The sequence below is a fragment of the Bipolaris maydis genome (genome assembly GCF_028858645.1).
Source record: "Bipolaris maydis strain C4 unplaced genomic scaffold PSV08scaffold_8, whole genome shotgun sequence".
Lineage (NCBI taxonomy): Eukaryota > Fungi > Ascomycota > Dothideomycetes > Pleosporales > Pleosporaceae > Bipolaris > Bipolaris maydis.
In genome coordinates, this window is record NW_027093864.1 from 1,644,992 (window position 1) to 1,656,682 (window position 11,691).

Below are 11,691 nucleotides of genomic sequence, written 5' to 3' on the forward strand. Positions count from 1 at the left end.
TTTAGTATATCTTTCGTCTTACTTGTTATCTAACCAAGATGCCATTCATAAGCAGCATGGGCTATCAATTAGTAGCCTTTCTCCTAGTCTCCCTCGTTTTTGCATTCCTTTCCCTCACGCTCACACTCTTCCCTGTCTCCTTTGTTAATACTTGGACCTTTTTTATCTGTAGTATTTGCCTTGTTATTCTCATAGGCTTTTCTCGGCTAAATCGGGTGTTGTCAAGATTAACTGTCAACAACTTCGTTAACGACCAATCATGGGATTGGTCAAGGGAAATTGTGGTTGTTACTGGGGGATCAAGGGGCATTGGAGCAGAAATTGTTCGCCTGTTTGCGAAATCGCAAATAAAAACTATTATTCTAGACGTGGTATCGCCCCAAGAAGAACTTTTTGGTCAGTATCTAATAAAAGCCTTGTACACCTAGACGCTAACAGCTTAATGATAGATTATGAGAATGTGTTTTACTATACCACAGACATTACCTCTAACAAAGCTATCATCGAAAGTTCAGAAAGGATCCGACAAGATCATGGAAATCCTTCAGTTCTAATCAATAACGCTGGGGTTGCTAACGGAAAGACCATTTTAGAAGAAAGTGAAGATGAACGTCGCCGTGTCTTCAATGTCGACATATTAGCCCATTTTTCACTTGTGCGCGAATTCCTTCCAGATATGATTAAACATAATCACGGTCATATTGTTACAGTTGCTAGTACAGCAAGCTTCTTAGCTAGACCACAGCTTGTTTCATACTCTTGTTGTAAAACCGCACTTATTGCCTTTCACGAAGGGTTGAGTCAAGAATTGAGAATGCGGCATAATGCAAGAAAAGTTCGGACAACGTAGGTGGCCCTTCTTAATTAGGAGTACATACTCTAAAGCTACGGTTAACATTTTCCTCTAGAATTGTTTATCCTCATATCGTCCGCACACCGTTAACGGAATTTGTTCGTACAAATAAAACATTTCAGGCATCGGTTTTAGACCCGAAAGAAGTCGCAGAGGCAATTGTAGAACAAGTCCTGTCAGGATATGGGGCTAGTATAACTTTGCCAGCTCAGATGGGCTATGTTGGACTTATTCGCGGATTTTATCCATGGATGACTCGTATTTATGAGGATTTGACGATGGATTTTATGAAGACCTGAAGGGTATCAAGGCGCCACTCTTGCCAATGGATAGAGACCATGCTGTTGTTGGTCCGGGCGTGCAACTGGTTGGCTGATTCAACACCGTCTGCATCAGCACAACAAAATCTCATTTTTTCATCACATAACTGCTCCTACCCAAACCATAGTAAAAATATTGTGCATCCTGAGTCTTGAAATGGGTACCTTAAATGTCATGGATCAGGCGTTTTTTCAACCGCAACGACAATAAAATTACGCCCCGGTGTACGACAGAAATAGATAGAAACTGCCATCAAGCTGATAGAGGTGCCGGACGGGCCAACGCCGCGGACGGGCCAACGCCGGATCGCGTTCTCCAACACCAACTATTCCATCCACTTCAACCACCCATAACGTGACTATAATGCAACTAATTAACGCTGCCCTTACTACTATTAATGCTTTGAAGCCTAATGAAAAGCTTGTATATTCTTAAATCGCGAAAAAATATAGTATTGATCTAGGAACGCTAAGCCGCCGCCACTAAGGTACTTTGAGCTCTAGACAAGCAGCTACATAGAACTAGCAGGCAGTCCACCTATAATATAAAGCTAAGCTTATTAATTATACTAATAGACTTACTAAGCGAGGCCTACTACCTATATAGAGTATTATTCGAAATATCGCGTTATAGCTAGCTTAGAAGTAGCTTAGATACTACTAAGTTAATCGCTTTATTTATCGTAACTTAGATCTTATTATACTTAAGCGTACTACGCTAATTAATTGTAGCTAGTGCTAAGCTAATTTAGAAAAGAAATACTAGCTCTACTTTAAGCTTTTACGCTAAAAAATCGATTAATATAAAGTAGAGCTGCGGTATATATATAATATAGATAAGAAGGGCTTTATAATTAAAGTATAGTTCTACTTAGTTAGAATCTTTTCTAAAGCTACTCTTTAGTCTAAACTAAAAAGATTAAATATTTAAGATAATAATTGCGAATAGATTACGCTAATTATATATATCTACGTAGAGAGATTGTATCTAAATCTAAGCATTATCTACTCTAGCAAATCTAGCTCTATCTAGAACTTATAGCTCTAAGGTTTTAATCTAGATATCTATACTATATATATTACTATATTACCTAATAGCTAGTTAAATAATAATATTTGTCTCTAATAGCTTAAATAATATTTAATCTAGCTACTAAGCTAAAAGCTTAATCTTCTTACTAATCACTTACTATAGATAGGCACTATAGTTATATAATAATAGATTTTATTAACTATTGTGATTAGAATAAGATACTATTAGCTATATTTCTACTATACTTAAAGTATACGCTGCAGCTACTTAATATTAGATTATTTAAGCTACTATATACTATATACTTAAATAAGCTATTAAACTTCACTAATACTAGCTAAGGGCTAATACTATTTACTAAATCTTACTTCTTCCTAATATTCTAGAGAGCTTAGTGCGTAGCATTTAAGAAATTATTAATCTTTTATACTTTTAAAGCTACTAGACTCTTACTATTTAATCTAGAAATTATACTTTAAAAGTTTAAAACTATAGTGTTATAAGTAACAGCAGGAAGGATCCTTTCCCTGGGTATGACGACGAGTAGTTGGGAAGCCACTCGGGATCCCAATGAACAGGATGACCATCGCGGGGCTCGAGGTCACGTGATGTGCCATCCCGCCAAGGCTGGCCATCCGGGATGGCAGTGCATGATGGGATGGCAGCGCCATCACAACTATCCCGCCAAGATAGGATGGACGGGATGGCAGGACTGGAAGCAATGAGGATATAAGGATGGATGGATTTCATTATTTACTCTCGTTGTGGTCAACTCAAATTGTACTTTCTTACTAGTATTGTTTACTTCACAAGATAGTTACATGTTAGTCTATCGAATAGATTAGCGTTGTCAAAACCCCGGTTACATCCATAACTCTTTTCCACTACGAATCGCCAGACAACCTCACGGAACACTAGCGTAAAGCTCACCGGCCTTAGTGTGGGACCCGGCAAGAGAAGTATAGATCCAAACCCCGTGTAACAAGTGGCGGACCCGACCAGAGCAGTATAGATCCAAACCCCGTGTAACATATAGCTACTAATAGTGATAGAGATATATTAGTAGTATTAGCTTCTAATTAGTAGAAGATTTGGCAGCTACTTAATCTACCTATAAGTAATAGATTAATCTTAGTACTTAATAGAGTTATAATAAAACTATCTACTAATACACAGTTTCTTTAGTGGGAAAATAAGCAGCTCTAGGTAGCTTTTATTAATAAGAGATAGTAGAAGGAGCGTATCTAGCCTAGTACGCTTAAGCTATCTAATAATTATTATAGTAGAGCTACTTTTTAGTCTCTATAGAAGATATAAGAAGCTCGCTAGTAATATAAGTAGAAACAGCGCAATTATAAGGAGTTATAACGCTAAAAAGCTATTGCGATTAAAGCTAGAGAGAAGAGAAAGCTACTTAAAGCTTAAGAACTAGATACGCGGCGGCGAGTGTAGGTATAGGCAAAACTAGATCGTAAGAGGTAGAAAGCTAAAGTAGCTACCTACTAAATAGCTCGCTAAGCCGCCTATAAACGACTTTAGAAAGCTATTAAAATCTCTAAAATAGGTAAGAAGCCTAGCGCTAAGCGCCGTACTAAGCTAGTATTTAAAAACATTATTGTTAGTGGTAGTAGTGGTGCAGAGCCAGCCAATTGATTAGCTGCACTACTATTACCACGCTCGCGTTCAGGCCGCCCTATTAAGCTGCTAGTCAAATATTAGTAGATAGATCTAATTAATGATATTATTAGATTGATACACTAAAATTTCTTGCGATAATAGCTTTTTTATAGAGCTCTATAGCTTCAAGTTTGTAATAGTATTGTTGGGGAAAAATCCGGCGTTGGCCCGTCCGCGGCGTTGGCCCGTCCGGCACCTCTATTTATCCTAACTATCAGTTATGTGTTCTATAGAACTTCATCGGCTCTAGCCTTTACTATAGTGAGCAGCTATGTATGCAAGAAGTATTACGATGTTGTTGTACGCGTGGGTGCGATTAAATCAATGTGTATGTCTGGTATCTACCATCTTCATTTATGTGTGGTGTATAGCTATTGCTTATTCTTGTTGAGGTAGTGTATCCTTGCTGCCGTTAGAGTGGCTTGTTGCTTCGGCTTAGCTGAAGTGATTGCTTCTGCCGACTTGCATAAGCTGCGACATTATTCTATCTTTATAGAATTCAATGTTTCAATCCTTAGTAAAGCCCCATAACTCTTTTCGACTAATCCTCCGATAAAATAATCACACGGCTTACCGAGAAAGTCTAGTCGTCCTAACCCAGATCGAGATCGGAGAAGTATAGCCGAACCCCGTGTAACAAGTACCTCTAACTATAGCATAGGTTAGGTGTAAACCCACAAGTACCATGTATAGCCGCGTCGTTACTCACTGACTAATAGCACTGTATCTGTAGTCGTTCGCTGGGCTGTCACCCGCTCATTATAATGTCACGTTAGACCACTTTATTAGGAATAAGAACGAAACGAGTTGACAACGACTTGGTGACTCTTCTACGGCGTCTTTAATTTAGGAAGACATGGCCTTCACACTAGACTTCCACTTCTCTAGTACTTGGAAGTGCGCTATACACGTCCGGACTCAGTTCTTGCATAATCAGCATAGCCCAAGGTGGAAGGCCACGTAATAAACTAATGAACCACGAGCTAGACGGTAGGAAAATACGCCCAGAATTGCCCGAAAGAATCTGTTTTACTACTGCGTTTGCCACAGCAGTAGGCTCAAGTGCAGAGACAGCAAACTTTGTCCTGCTGAGCGCTAGAGTAGTCAACGGAGTTCGGACGAAGTACGGGTGAACAATTCTGGAAAATGTTACTCCCAAAAATCATAGTAGGGGGGCAAAAACTAACGTGGTTCTAATCTTTTTTGCATTATATCTCTTTACCAATTCAATGCCTAGACCTTCGTGGAAACCTACGAGCGCTGCTTTTGAGGCTGCATATGACACGATTTGTGGTGAAGAGATATAACTAGCTGAACTAGCCATTGTAACAATATGGCCGTGATTTTTTTCTATCATAGCTGGAAGAAACTCTTGTACTGTTGTAAACTGCGACAATAAGTTTACGTTCATTAAATGTCGACGCTCTGTCTCATTCTCATCAAGTAGGTTTTTAGCTAGCCCTACACCTGCGTTGTTTATAAGCACGGTAGGGGAACTAAACTTGACTTGAATCTCCCTTGCAGCAGCGCTAACTTCTTTCGGTTTCGTTATATCGACTTTGTAGTAGTGAACGGAACCATTTTCTATATTGGGTTAATGCTGTTTTCTAAGTAGATCTCATACTTACTCAAGACAGAATTATCTGGAGGAACAGGGTCTAGGATAAAAGTCTTAATAGACAGCTCGGCAAGAAGACGAACAATCTCTGCACCAATACCACTTGAAGCCCCAGTCACAACAACAATTTCTTGCGACCAATCCCAAGAATCATCGCTTGTAAAGTTGTTTAGGGTTAGCTTGGATAGCCATGAGCTCAGAGCTGAAAGTCCAATGGCCACGATCGTGAGGCCGAATACAGTCGAAGTCCTATTTAGTGGGACTATGGGTCGGGACAGCAGCCATAAGCCCGGTTCCATCATGGCCGAGCTGAAAGCCACATATGCTGTGCAGAGAGCGATACAGAGGAATAGCTTCGATAAAAGAAATGACTCAATTTTCCACATAGTGCTTTTGTTAGCACGAATACACAAACGTGGATAAATGTAAGTGAGGGATGTTGAAGAAAGTGGAAATCGATGATTGGAAATCTAGGGTTTTTATAGTTTTACGATCCACCCCCCCCATACAAGTTCCTATAGCGTTAGACGTATTCTTTAGCCTTAGATAACGTGGTGATTAGCCCCGTTCTCTAAAGGAGTCAAAAAGAAATATCACCTATCAGCCGAGCTAATTGCCGGCTACTAGTTTCTGTTCTAAGGGTAGTAAAGGGGAGCTGTTAGTCGTATGTTTGTCAATTTAGTCTAAGTGTACAAATAAATTACTTAATAAATATGCTCGCTAACATTGTAGAAAATATATATTTCAAAAAGCGGTTATGAGTTCTACGGTAGAAGTTATACTTAGCGTGAACCACGTTATTTAGTCTAACATCGATGCAATTAGAAGTTAGTATATGCAGTAATCAGCTCTTAGGAGCTGGTTCAGACAGTTTTTGTCTTAGCGTGTGGCCACGTGTCGTCTTTAGGGTGGATAGATAGCGCGTGCAGTACCCTAATAAAACATCTTCTAATTATAAAATATGGCTTTAAAGCCGTATATAAAAGCTAATATCGCTAGGTTTATTAATATAGTATTTATTATAGTGCGCCCGAAAGCAAGCTTGAGTATTAGCTACGCAGACAATAACGGAGCTTTATTGTCTTATACCTGCCTTTTTCTCATCGCAACCGCATTTTAGTTATCGTACCTAATAGAGATTTGTCTATTTAGCATATACTCGTTGAGAGGCTTTAGTAGTAATACTAACCTATTTTTTAGAGTTTAATAGAGTCTTATAGAGGTCTACCTAAATTCTTTATTATGAACTTTAACTATAAAGTTAATTTCTTTAATACCTAATTCTAGTAGGTTAGAGTGTAGCCTACTATTCTTTCCTAAGATAATTAATCTAATACGCTGTATAGCGAATAGAGGGAAAAGATTCAAGCGATCTTAGTAGAATAGTTAGAATAGTACTACTATCCTAGATAGCTAGCCTTAGCGAGATAGTATATTACGTAACTGTAAGCCCCGCGATAGCTATTACTTTCTAACGTAGATGCTTATAGGCTCTTTACCTTTTTATTCTTTATTGAAAAGAGAATTCTTTCTATTACTTATGATACAGAGCTCTTTATACTATCTCACTCGCCCTAACCTAGATTAAGCTTAGAGAAGTATCAGCACTTAACCCCGTGTAATAGTACACAGTAGAGTTAAGTTGCTAAGCCATAGATTAGTATAAGGTTAGGTTATAAAAATATAGGTTGGTGTTATTGTAGGGTCTTATATAAGCAAAAACCCAACCCTACACCTACCCGAGGCCTATGCGACTCTACCCTACACTACCCGCGGGTAGGGGGTACCTATTTACCAGCGTACCCGCGACGCATCTGCCAGCAGACGTGGCTATACCGCCCGGAGTTACATACAAGTGCTAGGAGAAGGTCTATTGGATAACTATAGTCCTGGGGAGTGGTTTATGCAGGATAACGCACCTATCTATACAGCTACTCACTCGAGAGACTTTCTGTAGGATCACGGCGTTGCGAGGATAAACTGACCACCGTATTTATCGGACCTTAACCCTATTGAGCAACTCTGTTAGGCACTAAAGAAGAAACTCCATGATTTCCATTCCCAGTTCAATACCATAGGCAGCTCGGCCGAGAAGTGGGAGGCATGGTTTGCCATACCAGATAGTTACTCTAATAGCTAGTCTACTCCGGAGTATGCCGCAACGAATCCCGGTAGTAATACAGGCAAAGGGCTACCAGACAAAATATTAGCAATCGCAGCAGCAATTTATAAACGCAACTACTTTCAATCTATTCACTAGCTACTAACTGTCGATGGTTATATAAACTCAAGAATAGATTTACATTGACCATTTAAAAGACTCTTTATCTTCTACACGTTAGAAACTTAATCCCCGTTTAGATCAGCAATCTGAAGAACTGCTTTTCCTATTTTTCTACCCTTCAGCATATTAATAAAACTCTGGCAAGCATGATCCATTCCAGTATCAACATGGATTTTAGGTTTAAGGCTACCATCATAGATCCACTGTGAAACGTTTTTTAGGTGTTCAGCCGAGTATTTCGGGCCCATATCACTATCAGTGACGATGAAACCTTGTATAGTTATGCGGTTTGTAATAACCATGAATAGGTTTTTAACACCATAAAGCTCTGAAGGCTGGAGATTGTACTGAGAAATCATGCCACTAACGACTAGACCATAAACATCAGCGATTTGAAAATTTAAGAAAGCCCAAATAAAGCAAAAGATACTCACCAATTCGACCCCTAGGCCTCATAGCATACAAGGCAGATTCCAACGTTTGTCCTCCAACGTTATCGAAGTAGATGTCGATTCCCTCTGGTGCTACACGCATCAATGCTTCTCCTATCACCTCCTTTTTATAGTTGAAACCCACGTCAAAACCCAAGCCTTTGGTAATAAATTCAACCTTCTCATCATCGCCAACAGAGCCGATAACGTAAAGACCCTCCCGCTTCGCGAGCTGCCCAACTAGCTGTCCGACAGCACCAGAAGCCGCAGAGATGAAAATGGTTTCCCCTTTCTTTGGCTTCCCGATTTCATAAAATGATGAATAGGCTGTTAGACCAGGCATTCCTAGCGGCCCAAGAAAGATTTCTAGGTTCAGGTTGTAGGGATTTTCGATTCTAGTAAAGCCATCGACAACTCCCGCAGACAATACACTAAACTCTTGAATAGGACCCACTCCAGACACAAAATCTCCAGGCTGTAACTTGGTAGATGCTGATCTGATGACCCTTGAAATAACATGGCCTTCCATTGGATCGCCTATCGTGAAAGGTGGAGAATACGAATCGACTGTTGGTGCTCGCATCCGTCCACGCTGATACGGATCTAGAGAAACGTAGCAGTTTTTTAGGATGACGCCACCGAGAGGAATATCCCCATTAATATCAATCGGCCGGCATTCCACACCGAAATCAACATCAGGTTTTGGCCACCCAATAGGAGGATTCTTAAAGATGAGACTCTTATTTTGGTACATCTTGCAAAAGTGGAGAAAATTCAATTAACCCTGAACTAAAAAGTTGGGTAATCCTACTGGGCTGTGGGAGTCCAAATCTGCGAAATGATTCAAGCCACTTCTAAGAATGCCGAGTTAAGGTAAGGAGATAGTGAAAAGGAGACGATGAAAGTCATATGCTAAATATTTTACTCTTTTATATTAAAACTGCGTAGTGAAAAGCTGCAAGTATATCGTGTAGCCGAAATTCTTACCGAAAATCTGAAGTTAAGGTCCGTTCCTACATACCGAAAACGACCGATCGGATCACAAGGATCATGGACTTACCTCTAAACGTTGTGATCTGATTGGTTGTTTTCGGTATGTAGGAACGGACTCTATATCTAACGTGTGGTATCTTAAAAGGCATAACATTCTAGGATTCTGCATACCCTACATACCCTAAAGATAGGTAACGTGCCACACGGGTTCGCGAGCTGTTTAAGATCTCACTAAAATGGCTCGCGAACCCGTGTGGCACGTTGATTTAGACGGAGTAATATAGAAAATTTATCTATAACTACATGACATAAGTTTACACAAACGATTTGTTACGCCTAGCGGCCGAGCCGAAAGAGCTACTGACGCTAGTCTAACTTTACACTTATGAGGAATTCCAACTTATTCTAATGCTAAAGGAGGTCAAAATTTATCGCACGCGTTGGTGCGGTAAAAATCGAAATGGATTTCTGTTAGGTTTCTACAACAGTTTTTTGTATGCCACCTTTGCAGGGTCTTGTTACATCTAGAGGACTACCGTGTTTTATCTGCATTTGACGTCATTGTATCCTTGCATGGGATATGTCGCAATATATACGCATCTTAGTCGAATCCGAGCTGGGTCCGACTAAAAGAACGAATGACCGCCGAGGGTAGCGGCAGCTACTTTCTCCAATCCGGCTCTAGGTTGGGTCCGGTACTTATCAGAGCTGTGATATCGTTACAGACAGCTTAATTTGATGGTAGAAGTCGCGCCAAGAAGGGTTGCGCTAAAGCGCCGAGATTAGCGTCAGACAATATTTTTGAAAGGTACGGCCGCACATCAGCTCTTAAGAGCTGATGTGGAGAACTGCAGCTTCAAACATAAGCTCGTTTAGAACATGGGCTATTATTGTTATTCTACGTAACCATACACAACTAATTATATTCATAGCTAGATAAGACAATATAGAGTATATGCGGGTACGGAGGTTAGTATCAAAAGTTGCTGCTGACAGATGTATTAGACCGACTTTCTTTTAGTTAAATTAGTTGATATCTTAGGTAATGTATCTCTATATAGTTAAGTCTTTAATAAAAGAGTATGCTTTACTAATTATTAAACTTCTAACCTAATCTAATAAAGCTATTTATAGTGGGTTTAGTGCTATTTAGTAGTATTTTCGGCGGTACTTATTAAACACCTGTTAGCAAGAACTTTTGACAGCAACCTCCGTATATTTAACAAGATAGAAAGAACCCACAATCGAAAATAAGAACATTCAGCTCCCTCAATCCTCAACATGACTATCACGGGCCAAATCAATTCAGAGACTTTAAACAATGGCGTGCCTATATTCGCTCCCCCGTATCGATGGTCAAAACACTGGCCCCGTTTCACCGACGTGAATTGTATTACCATCCGATACCGCACTGATGGAAGCTCCATTCGACAATATATACCCGACAACCTGCAAATCGAGGAAACGCCCATTGTTACCATTATGCTCCTCGACTTTGGCTTCTCCGTCATTGGACCCTATCACGAGCTAATCCATTGCGTTGAAGTTACGTATGAGGGGAAAAAATACAACTACTCATTTCTTCTCATTTTAGATAATGAGGAAGCGTGTATTGGCGGTCGGGAGTTATTAGGAAACCCTAAGGTTCTTGGGACGATTGAGTTCGACAGGCAAAATCGACCACCAACGGCTTTCATCCACGGTCGCGTCCTTCGACCTAGTAATACCGTAATTGCGGATATTCATTTCAAGCCTCTTTGTTTGGTTCTGGATGCAGGAGAATCCAAGACGCCAATTACAGGTCTGAATCTTCGGTTGATTCCGAGCTTGATACCTGGTGCGCCCCCCAGTGTCCGAGAATATACCAACGTCGATTTCACTTTACAGGGAGGAGAAGTCTGGGAAGGTGTTGGTTCTCTTAATTTCCCATCCAATTCTGAGTTCGAACCCCTGCACAAATTTCCTGTACTAGAATATTTATCCGCCACATATCACCGAGGGGCCTGGGTTGAGCAGAGGTTATTGAACGTCTATAGCTTCTGAAACACTCACCTTTCATTACGCGGAATAGAGTTGTCAATGCAGAATACGTTTTACATTAATGCCTATCTTATTCGATGTATACTGTAGGATTATTTGTTGGGTTTCAACTAGTTGAAAAACTCAGTCACTACGAACATTTGCCTAGCGAATTATAACATTGTGTTACACGGGTTTCGGGGCTTTAGTTCTCTAATCTCGGTCTGGTGTTACAAATAACAAAGGATTCTCTCCTTGACAAGTGACGAGACGGCGGAAGGCCCATGGCCATCCACGTCAGAAGGATATAATCATCGTGAACGTGTCACATCACGCTCCGGGACACCATGCACGTCCCTGAATGTGGCACGTTCGCGAATCAATCTGCCGATCGACTTGATTGTTAGCGACTCTATATCTGCTTTTTATCCATAGATGGGCATAAATCCTTTCTTACTACCGA

The 11,691-nt window shown here is 40.3% G+C and overlaps 4 protein-coding genes across 4 annotated transcripts; 2 read left to right on the forward strand and 2 right to left on the reverse strand.

The window, feature by feature from the left end:
- Window positions 1-259: 259 nt before the first annotated feature.
- RED3 (uncharacterized protein) lies at window positions 260-850 on the forward strand (the record flags this gene model as incomplete). Its single annotated transcript, XM_014217015.1, has 1 exon — window positions 260-850. The coding sequence occupies one exon, from the start codon at window positions 260-262 to the stop codon at window positions 848-850; it is 591 nt and encodes a 196-aa protein (XP_014072490.1).
- A 4,195-nt stretch (window positions 851-5,045) lies between these two features.
- RED2 (uncharacterized protein) lies at window positions 5,046-5,887 on the reverse strand (the record flags this gene model as incomplete). Its single annotated transcript, XM_014216958.1, has 2 exons — window positions 5,046-5,467; window positions 5,512-5,887. The coding sequence occupies 2 exons, from the start codon at window positions 5,885-5,887 to the stop codon at window positions 5,046-5,048; spliced, it is 798 nt and encodes a 265-aa protein (XP_014072433.1).
- A 1,916-nt stretch (window positions 5,888-7,803) lies between these two features.
- RED1 (uncharacterized protein) lies at window positions 7,804-9,106 on the reverse strand. The gene is made up of 2 exons (XM_014217017.2): window positions 8,220-9,106; window positions 7,804-8,155 (listed from the first exon to the last, which is right to left on the reverse strand). Exons 1-2 carry the CDS (start codon window positions 8,968-8,970, stop codon window positions 7,848-7,850), a joined length of 1,059 nt encoding a protein of 352 aa, XP_014072492.1. The 5' UTR covers window positions 8,971-9,106; the 3' UTR covers window positions 7,804-7,847.
- Window positions 9,107-10,393: 1,287 nt separating this feature from the next.
- Window positions 10,394-11,454, forward strand: DEC1 (acetoacetate decarboxylase). The gene has a single exon (XM_014217018.2). It carries the CDS (start codon window positions 10,491-10,493, stop codon window positions 11,250-11,252), a length of 762 nt encoding a protein of 253 aa, XP_014072493.1. The 5' UTR covers window positions 10,394-10,490; the 3' UTR covers window positions 11,253-11,454.
- The last annotated feature ends 237 nt before the right edge of the window (window positions 11,455-11,691 follow it).

Excerpts from the sequence above, each read along its gene's own strand:
- RED1 (XM_014217017.2), bottom strand. The coding sequence starts at position 8,970 with ATGTACCAAAATAAGAGTCTCATCTTTAAGAATCCTCCTATTGGGTGG. Across the intron at positions 8,156-8,219 it reads GAGGCCTAGGGGTCGAATTG|TCGTTAGTGGCATGATTTCT; the intron begins GTGAGTATCTTT and ends TTTATGGTCTAG.
- DEC1 (XM_014217018.2), top strand. The coding sequence starts at position 10,491 with ATGACTATCACGGGCCAAATCAATTCAGAGACTTTAAACAATGGCGTG.